Source organism: Grampus griseus (assembly GCF_964374135.1).
Source record: "Grampus griseus genome assembly, chromosome: 15".
NCBI classification, from domain to species: Eukaryota; Metazoa; Chordata; class Mammalia; order Artiodactyla; family Delphinidae; genus Grampus; species Grampus griseus.
Genome location: NC_139009.1, coordinates 50,632,049 through 50,651,218, shown reverse-complemented (window position 1 = coordinate 50,651,218; position 19,170 = coordinate 50,632,049). Strand labels below are relative to the sequence as shown.

At 34.7% G+C, this 19,170-nt stretch overlaps 1 protein-coding gene across 3 annotated transcripts in view; it reads left to right on the top strand.

The window, feature by feature from the left end:
* The window catches only part of PUS10 (pseudouridine synthase 10), a 65,907-nt gene that overhangs the window by 1,620 nt on the left and 45,117 nt on the right, over window positions 1-19,170 (top strand). For all 3 annotated transcript variants that reach the window (XR_014297849.1, XM_082672835.1, XM_082672834.1), the window contains exons 2-4: window positions 1,241-1,381; window positions 3,896-4,159; window positions 4,904-4,990. Coding sequence is in view for 2 of the 3 variants with exons in the window: in XM_082672835.1 (XP_082528961.1) it covers window positions 1,256-1,381; window positions 3,896-4,159; window positions 4,904-4,990 (477 nt within the window). In the remaining variant the exon portion in view is untranslated. The remainder of the gene's footprint in view (window positions 1-1,240; window positions 1,382-3,895; window positions 4,160-4,903; window positions 4,991-19,170) is intronic.

The following is a 19,170-nucleotide window of genomic DNA, read 5'->3' as shown; positions in this document are numbered from 1 at the left end:
CTCACATATTTTGGTACCTTGAATTAGAACCCAGCCACAGGCAATCTGGTTTTTGTAGTCCAGCTTGCTGACCTTATTTTTATGGTGAAGAGTTCCATAGTACTATCTGTTTTCTGTCAAGGATCTATTCTTGATAAGTGGCCACAAACATTTAGAAACTTGAAAGTAAGTAGTGGGTTTTAAAGGGTTAGAAAACACAAACTAATTCTAAGAGTCACATCTTTATAGTAAGCAGTTGGTAAGAGCTTCACCCTCCACAAAAACTAAGTTCATTTGAATTATGAAAATGAACAAATTAAAGGTGCCACAATCTTTTATCTCTATGACCTCAGTACCATAACCATGCAATCACAGTTTTATAAAATATCACTAGTTCCTCATTTTAAAGTAATGTGAGCTGATTCATTAATCAGAAGACCTTTTTTTCCCTCCAAACAGAATGACTACGAAATTTAATTTTCATTACCCCACTCCTTCCTGGCAACAAGAACCCATTCTCTATGTCGTATTTACTTCCAAGTGAGTTTGTTCAAATTGCAAAAAAGTGGCAACTTGTTTTAGATAATAATTACTCAAATATTTTACACTTTATTTGTTTTTGTTGGAGTTTTTACTTGTGTATGAAAGGAAGATTTTTCTCATTTTGCTAATAGTTGGTTTTTATTTAGTTATTATTTCATCAAAGTAAAATTGATGTTTTTGAATCTGATCAGTTTGCTTTGAATACTTGACTGCTTAACTATCATTAAGGGCAGTCAAGTATTACATAACATAGACTGATCTGATTATTTTTTCTAGCAAACTCATTTCTTATTTCTAACAGGAAAGTTTATTGAATTTACAACTCTGTGTTCTCAAACAATACTGAATGGTACAAAATAAAAAGCAAAATTACACTCTCTATTCTTGTTTTCATTACCCTCCTTAGAGACAGCCATTTTTTATTAGTTTTTATTTCTTTTGATTGATTTAGTTATGTTGATGCACTTTATCATAATCCAGAATGTTAAAGTCCTTGACAATTAGAAACTTTTACCTGATCCATCTAATAAATTGCCTTCAAGTTTTTGTTTCAATATGGATTTAATGAAAGGGACATTATTGGAGAATACCAAATAGTGATTTTCAAATATAAATGTTTTATCTTTAAAGATTTTTATCCTTAAAGGTGACCATATATTTGTCTGTGAAAGTAAAACACAAAAGGTGCTCATTAGTTTTACTTTTTCTTTTTTTCTAGTTGTAGCTATTTAATATGTTTCCACTGACTGTGGAAAACAAGCATGTGGCCCAGTTGTTGCTCAGTACTGGTACCTGTCCAAGATGTATCTTCAGATTCTGTGGTGTGGATTTTCATGCACCATACAAACTTCCCTACAAGGTAAGGGTATTTTCTTTCTTTCTTTCTCTCTTTCTCTCTTTCTTTCTCTCTTCCTTCCTTCCTTTTTTTTTTAAGTTAAGAAAGGGTCTTAAATCAATACCTGTGTATTTGAGGGCAAGTATCTGTTGATAACTCTTCATTAAATTTTTTTAAAAACTATAATAAAGTAGTTACCGATAATGGTAATTTGGGAATTGCCATTACCATATAAAATGTAAGTTCCTTCTTAAGTGATTATATTTAACATTTAATGTAGTGAGATCTTTGTGAAGCAATTCACTGGTGCATTTAATGTTTGCGTAGATCTTTCCTAAAGAATATCTAGACAGAATATCACAAAATAGTGCATCTCACCAGATATTAGTAAAATGTAATGGGGGGATGGAAGCATGGTGGGTTTGGTTGCCTTTTTTCTTTTTTTGTTTTCTGTATTACCACTTGTATTTACAAATAGGTGTTTGCAACTCTCTAGAAGTAAATGCTTATTATCACTTACCACTATTAATAGCAAAAGTAATATACTGAGGTCTTTGACATTTATGGTAATATACAGAGAGCTTTGACATTTAATAGAGTATTTCATATAAAATATATAAAATTTTGTGAAATATATTTTATTCTAACAGTGATGTTCTTTTCAGAGGCAGATAGTAATTATATACATATGTGTAAATATGTACTTATAAACAGTACGAATACACCACACACACACACGCACACACACATGCACACACACACACACATACACACACACATTCAGCTTCCTATAATTAAAAAAAATTGCCCAGGAGTTAGCAATGGCAGTCATTTCTCCTATGTATTAGTTTCTATTATTTTGGAAATAATTATATCCAATATTCATATAGCATTATTATATGTCAAGCTCTCATATAATCCTCACAATAACCTATTAGGTAAGTACATACTATGATTGTCTCTATTTTCAGATGAAGAAACTGAGGCACAGAGAGGTTAAGCAACCTGCCCAAAGTTACACAGCTATTAAGTGAGCAAGCTAGGATATGAACTGTCTGTCTGAATCCAAAGCCTAGAATTTGGAGCTAGAAGACATGGATTTGAATCCCAGTTTCACCACTTTCCAGCTTCAGTTTTCTTCTCTGTAAATGGGCATGATGATAACATCCACCTCACAGGATTTTAAGGGACAATATCTAATAAAGTATGTGAAAACACTTTGAAAACTGGAAATGGTACATATGCTATGATGATTAATATATACATCTATATTTCTTTATACGCATAATGACTATGAAGTGATAAGATTGAGTTTGTGTAACTTGCCTTACAATTTTTTTCAGACACATTTATAATCTATTATTTTATACATATGTTGTAAGTTTTAAAATATATATTATAGAAAGACACTTAGTGTTGCCAACTTTTGTATCATTTTATATAAATATGAAAATATCTGAGGACTTTTCTGGGTAAATATATTTTGATATTTTCTATTCATGTGATATATGTACACATGCATGTATCTGTACGATGTTATATTGACATTATAGGTCTTAGGTAATAATAAACATATTTGTGTGGGCCATAATATGCCTGTATGTGTATATGTGTATGTATTTCTCTGTTAAAGATTTAATAGGAGAGCTCATGTCTTAATAAAATGAATTAAATTTGTTTGAGTGAAAGATTTTTCCCTTTAGAGTCAGTAAATTGTAATATGAGTGAATTTCAAAAGGATATTTATTCAACAACTGAATAATAAAACCTGCCCAATTTAGACAAAACAGAAGAAAAGTCCTCTGAGTATTTAGATGAGTGGAATGTCTGAAATATGATAGTGGTTTGAAAGGAATGCCACTTTTTACATTCCAATACAAAGAGTGACAGAAATTAGGCAAACCAGAATGTAGTAGAGGGCTTTTTTCAATTAATGCCTGTAAATGGTTTGTAATTATGATGCCAAATTTCAGCATTGCCAGCATCTGTTTGCCTTTGTTTAGTAAATTGACTAGAAATTATTTTTACTTAATAGACTTCTAATCTATGTAATTTTTCATATTTCATATTAAATATTGTACATATGAAGTTTTAGTGGTTGTGAGATTATTAAATAACCTAGCATAGATGGAAATTCAGTTTGCATTTCTATTTGCTAATAATTAGAATTGAAGTTGGGTTTTTTTGTTTTTGTTTGTTTGTTTTGCTGAAATTAGCAAGTGAATGACCCTCACAACAGAACTACAGGCCAAATTAATAAATTTGTTAATGGAGCCTTTCCATCTCAGATTTAGGATTTTAGCTTCACTTATGTATGAAACTCTTTTGAAAAAATATTCACACATATATTATAGGAATTAGGTATTCTCTTTTAAATTCTCCTGAAAGCCAGTGCTGGCTAATAAAACTAACTGCTCCAGAACTGATATAAGTCAGCATTGTATAAGTCTGTGATATATCATAATTTTCACACTTCATCTTACCCTTAAGGACATTGTTAAAGGGTCATTACTTTTTTTTTTTTAATTAACTTTCCAGGAGTTGCTCAATGAACTGCAAAAATTTCTGGAAACTGAAAAAGATGAATTAATTTCAGAAGTTCCAAACCCACCTCCCAAGAAAATTCGACTACAAGAACTAGAAGATGGGATTGATGGGATGGATAATCTGAGTCAAAATGGAGAGGGAAAGATCTCGATTATTGAAGATGGAAGCATTGCTTCCAAGAACTCAAATTTAAATGTATGCAATGTATGCCTAGGAATTCTTCAAGACTTCTGTGAAAAAGAGTTCATTAAAAAGGTAAACTTTTTTTATTAATGTGCGATTCATAAAGATTTTCAGTTCTAAGGCCTAGAATTCTTGTATCCAAAGGAACAATGCCATTCGTTTCAACTTGTTTCACACAAATGAATCATTAGAACGTTTTCTTAATTTTTTTTTAAAAAAGCCTACTATTCTCAAATCACCTTTTTATCAACATGTCTGAAAATTAATGAAATATGTATCCATGTATTTCAGTTATGAGTGCTGTTCAACTGAACAAAAATGTAGCAATTTTCCCTTTGCTGTTTAACATAGCTAAGGAGTTAGAGAAAAGTTCTTCTTTAGTCATACCTTTTAGTGTCTAGAAAAGACTAGTGTTACAGCCTTGAGGAAGGTACATGATTGAAGGTGGGATTGCTTTTTGTTTCCAGGTATCAGGAGTGCCTATTTAGCTTTATTTTGTTTAAGATCTTTTCTGAATTACCAAGTGACTTAATAGAAAAGTATTTTGACATTCAACAGGTTGTTCTGCAGGTGAGTCCTGGCTCTTTTGGCACCTTGTGATATCAGTCCTCAGGGTCATAGTTGGCAAATATTTGATTTCAGGATGTTTGTGAGAGTTTCCTACTCAAAGGTAAAAGTTTAGAAGTTTTGCAGTGTCATCTCCTGGACCAAAAATTCATGTTGTGAAGATTAGTGTAAAAATTTGAGCAATTCCTTGGAATTTATATAATACTTTTTTATGTAATAAAAAATACTTTTTATGTAATACTTTTTTAGGTGTGCCAAAAGGTTGAGGCCTCTGGGTTTGAATTCACCAACTTGGTATTGTCAATCTCCTTCCCACCACAGCTATCTGTAAGAGAGGTAAGGTCATTTACATACGTAAAACTATATGTGAAGTACACAATAGAAATTTCTAAAAAAATAGGAAAGTATAAATATTCCTTCCCATATTATATTTTCACATTTTATGAATTTATTGAATGACTGAAAGCATTACATTATTATAGTTGCTTAATGATGTTGAGTGAATGGATGAGAAAAGGAATTATTGGTTCAAGTTAGTTTATTCATCACAGTACTGCCATCTTTTTAAAAGGTCCTAATTCAGTAGCAACATTCATTGAGTGGCATGTTGGTCAGAGAAAGATATTTGACCAGGATTTCAGAGATCTTTTGGGGCAGATGTATGTGTTTTATAATGGTCCTAGGATAAGATCATTTTAATTTTGATGAGCCTTCTCTTTTCCAGAGTAAAATATAAAAAGACGGCACCTCTTTTAGTCAATGGAAAAAGGGAGAGAAATAGCCTCATATTTATTTTAACTTTTTTCTTTTGGTAAGTGAAAAAAATAATAGTAGTCATTATTGTAATGTTCCTGTGTGTAGAAACTGATGTGAAAACACAAAACTATCTTTGTTAATACTGTTAAATGTAGTATAGAGAGAATGGCCTCTGTAACCTCAAATTATAATGAGCTGTAAACACATCTATTTATATGTATGAGGTATATTTTCCCTAAGAATCCCAAAGCATCACCTTACATCTTATACCATCATTTTCTTTGGATGAATATGTTTATTAGTCCCTAAAAGGCTAAAGATTGACTTAAGACTTGTTGAGGCTGGATAAATGATAGGGAAGAGCTGGGAAGTGAAAAAGAGTAGAGTGATTTTAAGTAGTATCTCTGTTGATGACAAGATAATGGAGCAAATGGAAGAGTAAAGGCAGTGATAATGATAATACTGAGGTTTATAAACACTTAAAGTCATTTTCTAGTCAATCATCAGTGCATTTCTCACAGATAGGTCATCTCCAGGGTCCAATTTTGGTGGAGAAAAACAGACTTCCAAAAGCTAAGTGACTCACAAAAGCTTTCAGTGTTTGAGTAACAAAAATAGGAAAAGAAATATATTTTCTAAGTGTGGTTATATATCTTACTACCAATCTTCATCTCAAAGTTTATATTTTTACGTTAAAATTTGTATTGTCCATTTTTACCACATGTGATGATTTTAACAATATTAACTTTTGAATACTTATGAAGTATTTATATTCCATATTAGAAATAGAAGATGCTGTTTTAAAAAATAGAATTATTCTGCATAAACTCTTCTTGTTTTTATTTATTTATTTTTGGCTGCGTTGGGTCTTCATGGCTGCATGAGGGCTTTCTCTAGTTGCGGCGAGCGGGGGCTACTCTTCGTTGCAGTGCGTGGGCTTCTCATTGCGGTGGCTTCTTTTGTTGTGGAGCACGGCTTTAGGCACGCAGGCTTCAGTAGTTGTGGCTCGCAGGCTCTAGAGCGTGGGCTCAGTAGTTGTGGCTCACGGGCTTAGTTGTTCCACGGCATGTGAGATCTTCCTGGACCAGGGCTCAAACCCATGTACCCTGCATTGGCAGGCAGATTCTTAACCACTGCGTCACTAAGGAAGTCCTTAAACCTACGTTCTTATACTTGGGTTTAGAAAAACAACTGCCAAGTAAAGGATGAGGCAGGAGTGGCTTGAGCTATGTTTAATTGGAAGATTGGGATTGACATATACACACTACTATATATAAAATAGATAATTAATAAGGACCTACTGTATAGCATAGGAAACTCTACTCAATACTCTGTAATGGCCTATATGGGAAAAGAATCTAAAAAAGAGTGGATGTATGTATATGTATAACTGATTCACTTTGCTGTACACCTGAAACTAACACAACATTGTAAATTAACTATACTCCAATAAAAAAAAAAAAGAGCTGTGTTTATAGCAATGGCTTAGGAGTTTTAGTTAGTAGCCCAATGAGAATTATGGGTGTGATTAGATAAGTTCTCTGGATTTTCATCCAGATATTAGAAGTATAGTATCTGAAAAGATGAAGGTGACAATCCTTTTTTACTCAGTGCTGACCATTCCTAGCGTACCATAGTCAGATGGAATGTTCTACTTTAGGAGGAGCAAATACAAATGGGAAGGCATTTTGTAGTAGTCCCCCAAACTTGTGAATATGTTATTTTGCATTTTTAAAAAAGGGACTTGGTGGAAGTAATTAAGGTTAAGGATGATGAGATACAGAGATTATCCTTAATTATCTAGGTGGGCTCAACCTAATCATGTGAGTCCTTAAAAGTACCCTTCCTGGCTGAGGTGATGGTAAGAGAAAAAAGTGATTGTTTAAGAATGGTCAGAGTGATGCAGTGTTGCTCACTTTGAAGATAGTGGGAGGGAGCCTTGAGCCCAGGAAAATGAGTGGAATCTGAAAGCTAGAAAAAGCAAGGAAACAGGTCCTCCTAGCCTAGAGCCTCCAGAGAAGAATATGGCCCTATTGACCCAGTGAGACCAGTGTCAGGCTTCTGACCTAAAGAACTGTAAGATAATAAATTTGTGTTTTAAACCACTAAATTTGTGGGAATTTGTTATAGCAACAATAGACACAAACACATTTAGATGAGTGCATTTAGAATGTGGGAGACATCTGAACCCTGGTCACAGGAGCTGCTGCGAAAGGAACTTGGGTTATTTAATTTGGAGAATAGATGATTTAGTGGGACAAATTTGCCCTGCTTAAATATTTGAGGGGTTTTCTCCTGGAGAGATAGAGTAATTTTCAGCTGTAAGGAGGATTATCCAAAACAGGATAGACTGTTTTCAGGAATGGTGCGTTTTCTGTCACCAGAATGTTTAAGCCAAGGCTAGGCAACTACTTGGCAGATGTGTATATATATATATATATATATATATATATATATATATATATATATATATATATATATGTAAGGAAGTTGTGAACCTATAGTTGGTTAGACTAGAGACTTTGTTCAGCCTTTACAAACTTCAAGATCCTATATAGTTTTAAGAAAAATATTTATTATAGTAATTTTTAAATGTTACCTTATATTCATGATTGATTCCTCTAAACTCCTACACCACATTACATTACTGCCACACTAAAATTACCATAGAGTAAATAACCCAGACTTATGCTAATATTAGGCTAACCTGGTATTGATGGGAAAAGAGCATTCCAAGTAGGTCCTTTTAAAAGTAAGCACTTTAAAGTCCTGTTCTTCTAGGTTTATCTTTACTAGTACAGTTCAGTAGGGGGCAATATTGTACTATCAGTTTGGCCTACTGGCCCCACCTCAGGAGCAGCGTGCGGGAAAGTTGTTTACTACTGGCTTTTTTGGGTTTTGTTTTTAATTTTTATTGGAGTATAGTTGATTTACAATGTTGTGTTAGTTTCTGCTGTGCAGCAAAGTGAATCAGTTATACATATATCCACCCTTTTTTAGATTCTTTTCCCACATAGGTCATTACAGAGTATTGAGCAGAGTTCCCTGTGCTCTACAGTAGGTCCTTAATTACTATTGACTTTGAATGTTAATTATCCCTTAAATGTTACTTTGGTCGTATGAAACACCTACTTCTCTATATGCAACTTGGTATAGTTTGAGTTTTATTTGTCAAATCAAAACCTTTTTTCTCTCATTTGTTAAACTTTGTGATATTTCCATGCTTTGCACTAAGTACTATAAGTTATACACAGCCCTAGAAAAGTAGCCAAAAATAAAAGCAGTACCATTTCTGAGGTAGCAGTTTATATTTACAAAGTTGTTCTTTTCTTAAATTCTGACAAATGGGTATTCAAAAGACTTTGGATTTTTACTTAAATGGGTGCGGTCTTAGCCAGTTTGGGACCATCATCTCATTAAGAATCTAAAGAAAGCAATGACTCCCTTGTCCTAAAAATGCATGTATTCAGAATTTTGCATGTATTTATATAGGCCTCTTAAACTCCCAGCCATTAACCTAGGATCTTTCTTAATTGGACACTCCAGTAATTTTCCCCCTCTGTAATTGATTGATGTGCTTACTTTTTCTAAAGGGCAATGTTTTTTCTAATTATGATTAGCTCATAGTACAGAATTTGATGAAATCTCTGACTTCAAGTACAGAGAGCTACACTTTCAATTTCATATTGTATGTGTAGGCCTGAGCTGGCTATCTTCATTCATTAACCCAACTCTCTAATTTAGCATGCATATTTTCTACGTTTTATTCATTTTCCGTGACTTCTTAATTTTTATTTTGTATGACAACACCTTGCTTAAATCAGTTTTTGTTCTCTCTTACCCACCATTTAGTACCAACTTAAGGTTCACTTCAATCGATAAACTTTCTGAGCTTACTAAGGAGTTTTCAGACTTTGTAACCCTATTTTTTGGTTAGGTTAGTTAGTTAAGACTTGCTTCAATCTTTATGTGGTGCATTTATCCATGCAAAGCATTTTTACAAGGTTGCTGAATGAGGCACTGAAAAACATGCAAAATTATAGCAATCACTGTCTCGGCCTCTTAGGGATTTTTCAGTAGATTCTTTATGGATGGGTTGGGGAATGTAACCTTGCTAATGTTTTGCATATACAGGCTGCAACATTTTAAGCCATTCAGAGGACATGCAGCAAACCCATCTTCCTTATGAGAGGTGACCCCAATAGCATACCTCTGTGAGCACAACATCAGTATATGGAAGTCTGCATGATCAGAATCACAGAATCATAGATCTGTAGGAGACCTTGGTGACCATCTAGCCTCATTGAAAAATGACATGTATATGGTTGTGATTTGTCAGAGCTCTGGCCATGCCACCATCTCAGGTATAAATCCCTTAAAACCTACTGAGAATCTCTGATGGAGTCCAGGAGTTCCCAACCTTTAAATCTCTGAAAATTTAACGGATCCCCAGTGTCTGTGAATTGGAAAGAAGGTATGTTTGGATGATTTTTTTTCAGCCTCACAGATTGGGATTACTTCACTAATCATCTCACTCATCTCATGTGAAGGGGGGAAGACCAAAGCTTGCCCAATGTGTCACATTTATTGGAATTTGGGTTTGTCTCCCTCATTCACGCTCTTTTTTTTTTTTTTAAATCCACACCATCTCTCCATCTTTTATACTTAGGCATGTTTTATTTACTTAACTACCTTGGGTCTATGGGCATTGCCTTTTCTTAACTACTGCACTTGGTAAGCCATACACTCGAGAAGGATCAGGGAACAAAAGAATGATAAAATCTAGGCAGAGCTGTTGCATCAGGGGGAACATGGGACTAGACATGGGAGCAGGTTCAGGATTCTGTTATTCCATCTACAATTGGGACGTGTGTTCCAAGGAAGAAAGGATGAGTGACCTGTGATTAGTCAAGGTCTTTGTAGAACCCAAGTCCTGGTTAGTTTAGGGTGGGCAGTCAGCAGTCCAGCTGTCAGGGAGTCAGAGCAGGTATTGAATAGGTTTAATAACTCACTATTAGAGGGTACAGTTGCAGGGAGACCAACAAATAAAGCAAGAACCCTTTCCTGAAGTCACTGAGCCTTGTAGCAAGGAAGCACAAATCATATTCCCGCGAATGAGATGCCATGGTGAAGTAGGACAAGGAGCAAGGCTAATTCTAAAAACCATCACAATAATGTATACTGGATTCAGGAATGCAGTTGGCGGAGTATTCAGACATATGTTTAAATATTTGAAGGTGCGTATGTTTACTTCCTAGCTTTGCTTTTTTCTTGGCCTGAACCAGCTAAGTATAGGCAGAGGAGGCAGCAAGAAAGAAAAGGTTGCTATGGCTAATCCACCAGTGTGGGTGGTTGAGAGGTAGCAGGGTGTGTTAAGAGCATGAGGCAGCCTTAAAATTTTGAAGTTTATGTTTTAATTTGTATGGTCTTATTCCATGAATTGTCACATTTTGCATCTTTAAAATTTTTAGTGAGAAATGGTTATATAACAGAGTTAATAGAAATACAAGATGAAGCAAATCCTTTTTCTATTTCCCCATCAAATGCAACATATTATCACATTGCTACTTACCAACTGTTGAGTTCCTTACCAAACTTTCCTTTTTTTCATTCAGTTTTAGGACTGCATGGCCTAGTGGACTAAGTTTCAGAAAAAGGGAGCTTCTAAATTAGACTCTATTTCAGATTTCTTTTGTTACATAGAGAAGTCATCTCAATTACCCTTTTTGCTGAGATCACCACCATGTTTTAGACTTACTAATTCTCAACTACTAAGTTATTATTTTTGAAAAATCATTCATAATAATTTATATATACAATATATGTATATAAAGTGATAGTTTATATGTGAAACAGCCACACCACCACAATGTGTGCTTATGTTTTAGGAGCAGTGAGATACAACCCCTTTCTTGGAAAAAACAAGGGGCAGTAGCTGCCACCATTTATTATTTGTAGGACAGTGTGCTGCCTGTGCTGTCTCATTTAATCATAACAACCCCTTGAAGTAGGCAGTGTTATTATTTCTATTTTACAGATGATGAAATTGAAACTCAAGGTTACACTGCTAATAAATAATAGAGCTAGGATTTAAACGCTCATGTATCCAACTCCAAAGTATATGCTTTTGATTATTGCTGTGCCCTACTTACTACCTACACTGTGATTTGGTCAGATAGATATCAGAAGTGGGTTATTGTGTATCTGTGTTTACAGGAGAGGCTTAGTCTAGGTTTTGACCTTTACACTCAAATGGTATAGTATCTTCAAAGTTAGGGAAAGGATTCTTGGTAAAAGTATATATATATATATATATATATATAAAATATATATATGTAGAACCAGAGCTCTTGTAATATTTTAACAGGAGTAATAATTTAACAAACATGATGATAAACCACCAATTTATTTGGTGATTCTCTAAAATTACAACTTTGAAAGTAAAATTACATTTTTTAGCACTTTCCCACCACACTTGAGGTCAAGTTTTGTTACCAGATGATTGGAATAGGTACAGAAGAGGTTTTAAATCAAATATCTTTTTACAGCAGATGTTTTAAAATAGAGGAATTTCCATTCACTTTTGTGAGGAGCTACTTCTGTTTTTCCTTTAATCTTAGAACGATTGATAGGTGTGTGTGATGATGAATTATTATGTTATTCCCTTAATAATTAGAAGTGGGCATGTCAGGATTTCAGCCATGTCCTTTTGTCATGTGTACTTCCAAATATCCAAAAAGAGGGAGCTGGTGCCACCCTGAAGTCAGACAAATCCAACTTCATTATTGACTTCTCAGAAATCTCTTCCTTTAGAAGTAGTACTGCTACTTTCTTACCTTTAAAAAAAAAAGAAGAATTAGTAGTATTGATTAATGGTAGTGCTACAGCTGCTCATGCTTCTTTTTTTTAAAAAAATTAGGTTGTACTGCTTAAAATATTGGATGTTATCTTTACAAATCTTTCCTTTTATTTTTTAAAATATTTATTTATTATTTTGGGTGCACTGGGTCTTAGTTGCAGCACGTGGGATCTTCGTTGCGGCACATGGGCTTCTTAGTTGTGGCATGCGAACTCTTAGTTGCAGCATGCATGCGGGATCTAGTTCCGCGACCAGGGATCGAACGCAGTCCCCCTGCATTGGGAGCACAGAGTCTTACCCACTGGACCATCAAGGAAGTCCCACAAATCTTTCCTTTTAAACGAAACTTTGTTTTTCCTTACCAGTATTAATACAGGATCAGTTTTAGTGGAATCTATTTTCTAGAGTAAATACCTTTCAAGGAAATGGTATCTGAGAATTTTTTTTCCTAAGAAAAACTGGGTATCTTTTTCCTTGCCATTATTTTTATTATGCAGAGTTATCTGATTTTTTTTAATATGATAAATATTTTTCAACCAATTTGGACACTCATCGTTTATAAAACTCTCATGTGAAAGGCCTTAGTTTAGCATTGGATTGTCATTTCACAGTGTTACTTCCTTTTTATTGCTTGTAGCTTTGGGTTTAACAGTTAGTGGGTCGGAGATCAGATGGGTGTATGGCTGTCTCTACAACCTTGACAAGAGTGCTCAGAGCAGGTACTGGCAGAAGGAAGAGGGCAAGTTTTTTATTTAAGGGGTATATAATTATATAAATTTTTATTTAAAAATTTATATGTATGGCAAATTAAAGAGTCATATATTATTTTTATTATCATTTAAAAGCTATTTAGAGAATTCCCTGGTGGTCCAGTGGTTATGACTAGGTGGTTTCACTGCCGTGACCCGGGTTCAATCCCTGGTCAGGAAACTAAGATTCCACAGGCCGCGCAGTGCAGCCAGAAAAAAAAAAAGACAAAGAAAGTTATTCATATAAGTAACTATTGAAGTATTGATGTGATTGAAACTCTTGATTCTTTTCTCTGGTGGAATCTCAGTTTATCTCTGAGGTGGTTGTTAAAATGTTATTGTGAGTATCTGGGCAGGTATAATGTGAGGGGAACTAATTTGTGGGGAAAAATAAAATGGATTTTATTTAGATGCGGTCATGAAGTATAAAAAAGGAAATGAAATAATGAAATAGCTGCGTTGGTATCAACACAGGTAGCCCTTTTATTCTTATATAAAGAATCATGGGCTTCCCTGGTGGCGCAGTGGTTGAGAGTCCGCCTGCCAATGCAGGGGACACGGGTTTGTGCCCCGGTCCGGGAGGATCCCACATGCTGCGGAGCGGCTGAACCATAGCCACTGAGCCTGCGCGTCCAGAGCCTGTGCTCTGCAATGGGAGAGGCCACAACAGTAAGAGGCCTACGTACCGCAAAAAAAAAAAAAAAAAAAAAATCACACCTATTAGAATGGTTATTATAAAAGAGACAAGAAATTGCAGGTGTTGGAGAGAATGTAGAAAAAGGGGAACTCTTGTACACCGTTAGTGAGAATATAAATTGGTGCAGCCACTATTGGAACACAGTATGGGGATTCCTCAAAAAATTAAGACTAGAACTATGATATGATCCAGCTATTCCACTTCTGGGTATTTATCCAAAGAATACAAAATTACTAATTTGAAAAGATATATGTACCCCTATGTTCATTCAGCATTATTTACAGTAGCCAAGATATGGAAACAACCTAGATGTTCATTGAAGGATGAATGGATAAAGAAGATGTGGTATATGTACACAGTGGAATATTACTCAGCCATGAAAATAAGGAAATCTTGCCACTTGCAACACTGTGAATGAAACTTGAGGATATTATGCTAAGTGAAATAAGTCAGAGAAAGACAAAACTGTATGATTTCATTCATGTGTGGAACTTAAAAAAACAAATGAACAAATAAAGCAAAACAAAAACAAACTCACAGGGGACTTCCCTAATGGTCCAGCTGTTGAGAATCTGCCTTCAAATGCAGGGGACATGGGTTCGATCCCTGGTCAGGGAACTAAGATCCCACATACTGTGGGGCAACTAAGCCTGCACGCCACAACTAGAGAACCCACGTGCCACAACTACTGAGCCCACGTGCTCTGAAGCCCATGCGTCACAACTAGATAGAAGCTGGCACACCACAACCAAAGATCCTGTGTGCCACAATGAAACATCCTGCATGCTGCAACAAAAAGACCCAACACAGCTAAAAATAATAAATAAATATTTTTTAAAAACCCCTCCAAACTCACAGATACAGAGAACAGATTGGTTGTTATCAGAGGGAAAGGGGGTTGCAAGATGGATGAAATGGCTGAGGGGGGTCAATTGTATGGTGAAGGATGGTAACTAGACTATTGGTGCTGATCATTTTGTAGTATATACAGATGTCAAATTATAATGTTGTACACCTGAAACTTATATAATGTTATATACCAATTTTATCTCAATTTAAAAAATCAGGGCTTCCCTGATGACACAGTGGATAAGAATCTGCCTGCCAATGCAGGAGACACAGGTTTGATCCCTGGTCCGGTAAGATCCCACATGCTGTGGAGCAACTAAGCCCACACACCACAACTACTGAGCCTGCGCTCTAGAGCCCGTGAGCCACAACTACTGAAGCCTGTGTGCCTAGAGCCCGTGCTCTGCAACAAAAGAAGCCACCGCAATGAGAAGCCCGTGCACCACAACGAAGAGTAGCCCCCACTCACTGCAGCTAGAGAAAAGCCCGTGTGCAGCAACAAAGACCCAACACAGCCAAAAATAAATAATTAAAATAAAAATAAATTTAAAAAAACTTAACTCATTAAAAAAAATAGAATCATAATATAAAATAGTTTCTATTTAGAATTCAGTTCACATCTAGGATTTAAATTTTTTGTGAAGCTGGGGTGTTATGTGTATTGATAATATTTGTTCATTTGGTATTATCACTATAAATTCATATTAGAAACTGTGAGAGAATGATTTTAGTGAGACTTTGGATCGTATTTCTGAAAGCATTACCTGGTAGAATCTCTCCTTATGAAGAAAGTGGGCATGTACACTCAAACCCTATTGAATAAATCAGTAACCAGGAACGAATGCTAAATTGGTATTCCAAAAGATTTTTTTAAATGCAGACATGTATTCAGGGCACTTCTTCTGGATACATTTTTATTCATGATGCAACCTGAGTTATTTTGTAAATAAGATTAAGATGCACCACATGTGTCTTTTGAAGGGCTTTTAATCGTACTCACTACAGGTATAGTGTAATGAATCAGAGTGAGTGTTCAGATAAACAATATTCAATTAGCATAGAGACTTTTTTCCTGAGCTTGTGATATAGTACATCTATTGGATAGCTTGTTGGACATCTTAGGTAGTCTTTTTCCAGTTTGTTTTGTCTTTCATGTTTCTCACATTTTAAGTAATTGCCTCATAGGAAACACAGAGATTACATGATGTGAGTCCTTGAAGTTGAAATCTATCCTGGAATAGAAATATTTTCATTTTCTTTTTAGCAATTTATGTTATTATATTCATCAGCATTTAACCCCTTCCTTCTCACAGATAACCATTGTCTTTACTCCGAAAGCTAGAGTTGAAATGGGCCTGATTTTGAACTTCATATAAAATGGAATCATAACATGATAAATCTTTTGTGTCTGGCTTCTATCATTTGATGTTATTTTTAAGAGATTCATTCATATTGCTATGTGGAGCTGTAGGTTGTCATTGCTGTACGGTATTCAGTTGCATGAATATACTGCAGTTTATTCATACTACTATTAACGGATATTGAGGACATTTCTAGTTTTTAGCTACTTTCAGCAGTGAAACCATCAACATTCTTGAAGCTTATCCTAGTGCAAATATGCAGGAGTTTATCTATGGTATATGCCTATGAGTGGAATTGCTGAGTCATAAGGAATACATTTCTTTGAGTTTATCAGATAATGCCAAACTATTTTCAAAGTGGTTGTACTAGTCTACATTCCCACTTTCATTTATTTTGATCTTTAATTTCTTTCAATAATGGTTTACAGTTTTCAGTGTACAGATTTCACACATATTTAAAATAATTTGTCCCTAAGAATTTCATTGTTTTGGGTGCTCTTGTAAGTGGAATTGGAGTTTTATTGCATTTTCCAATTTTTCATTGCTGATCTGTAGAAATGTAGTTGGTTTTTGAAGACTTGTAACCTGCAATCTTGCTAAACTTTTAAAAATAGTTCTAATAGTTTTGTTGTAGATTCCTTAGAATATTTGACCATGTTTTTTTTATTACAAATTCAGATTCTTCAGTTGATAGTGGGTTATTCAAGTTTCCTATTACTTCTTCTGTCAGTTTTGGTAATTTGTATCTTTTGAGGAATTTGTTTCATCTAAGTTGTCAGATTTATTTTCATAAAGTTTTTCATAATGTTCCCCCTTCTTATGGTTTAATGTTTTATTCCATGACAATGGTAATGTGTGTCTTCTCTTCTTTTCCTGTGATCTGTGCAGCTAGAGATTTACCAATGTTATTGATCTTTTCAAAGAACCAGTATTTGGTTTCATTGATTAATTCTGTATATGTTTATTTTATATTTCATTGATTTCTGTTCTTTATTATTTTCTTCCTTCTACTTATTATGGCTTTAATTATTCTTTTTCTGTCTTCCTAAAGTTGGGAGCTTAGATAGTTTATTTTGGGTTTTTCTTCTTTTGCGCTACAATAGCAGAGTTGATTAGGTGTGCTAGATGCATATGTCCAGCAAAGCCTAAGATATGTACTATCTAGTCTTTAACAGAAAAATGTTGCCAAGCTTTGCTCTAGGGGCTATAATAACCATCTTTATCTTAACTCAATCAGGAATATTATAATCTTACAACATTATATTTCTGTTTTACTGTTCTTAGTGCAATTGTATATCTGTTATGTCTGTATACGTTTTAACCCTACAATACTGTGTTATAATTTTTGCCCTGAAATACATATCTTTTAAAGAAGAGTTGAAAACAATATGCCTACCTATTATATTTACCACAAATTTACCATTTCTAGTGCTCCTCATTTCCTCTAGATCCAAGTTGCCATCTGGTGTCATTTCCCTTCATGTGACTCATGACCCCCACTGAAAAGACCCTCATTTTACCTTCTCCAAAAAAAATAAGTAGTCTTTTAGAGGAGTTAGGGCAGGTCATTCACCTGGCTAAATGAAGTGATGTAGGGGATTTGAAGAGCTACCTCTTCTTTCAAACAGATTTTCAGTCAAACTTCCTTATTTTGCTCCTTCTATCCCCACTTCCAGAATTCCATGGTGGTGTGTTTACTCCTCAGACTTTCGTTGATTGTGGCGTATCAGTGCCAGTTTAGGTTTCAGCTTTTTGTGTGTGTCTCTGTCCTTTACGATTCCTCTATCTGCTTTCCAACTTCCAGATTTCTAACTACACTCCCACTGTCCCCATCCTGGTGGATTTTATGCTCTTTTAACAAATCTCATTATTTGTTGTTTTAGAGGATTAGCAAAAGTACATACCTGAATTTGATATTCTCTCTTTACCCAGAAGTCCAAATACATTTGCTTACTTTTAAAATATAATTTTTGCATTTGTCTCATTTTAATTTTTATTATAGTTACGTTATTTTTATTTACTACATTAAACAAATTACCAAAATCAAAGTATACTGTCTAGTTTCTTTCATCTGTGAGGTTAGAAATACTTTTTTATGCTATAAACAACCCTAATGGAAATCTGTCAATTTAGTTTTTATTTTACAAATTAATTATATGGAAAAATATGAGAAAAGATATTCTTGAAGAAATTTTATATTATTTTTTGGCAGTTAATAGTAGCGTTCATACCCAATAATGACATTTACAATGTTTGCATATTTTAAGGTTATATAATGGAGGAGTGGTAGGTGGAAGAAAAGGGTAGAAAAAATTCGTTACCAGTTAGACTCATGAGTATATTTACTAATCATTTTTGACATCTCATGAACTTAGGCCTTTTTTATTTGTTTAGTTATTTTAACTTCTATTTTTATATCATATTGTACAAATTAGTGGTAGTATATGAATAACTCATCACACTGCCATTTTCTAGAAATGCACTTGAAATATCCCAGCCACCAAAGCCTTGTCATTAGATCTTGCCATTAGATAGTCTTCACCAAATTATTCGTAGGAATCTGTGGTTCCTTCTTCCTTCTTTTTCTCTCACTGTCTCCATCTCTTTCTCCCCCTTTCCCTCTCCCTTACCTTCCTGCCTTCCCTTGCTCCCTCCCTTCCTTCCAAATACTATATCAAGGTGTCCTAATAAAGATATTGGCAGGATTCAAACTGGACAAAATTTAAGGTCCAAGGGCCCTTGCCTTTCTCCTTTCCCCAGCGTCATACTGCATTTTGTTGTTGGGTATATGGTTTGATCTGCCTTGATCATTTGCCTTTATGTTTTGCACACCCGTTAACTAGCATTCATGGCTAGAAACAGGCCCAGTGCAGGTGATGTTCCATTCTCAAATTCACAACAAATCACCTTCCTTAAACTTTTAAACTAAAACTAGAACTGAAAGTTTGGAAGGGGCAAGGCTTGAGGAAATCCCCTTTTTTGTTTAATGTGCATTACTAAACAGAGTTAGGAGACCTGCATTATAAAAAACAATTAACATTTTGGTATAATATCTCATTTAAACTTCCAATTATGCAAGAAACAGCATTCTCCCTGTTTTACAGACGAGGAAACAAACACCAAAAGGGCATTTAATTGCCCCAAATTACTTGCTGCTAAGTAGGAAGAGAACTTGAACCCAGTTCTTTCTATTTCAGACTCCCATGCTTTTTCCAGGATTCTTTTTGACCTTCTTCCCATCCCGC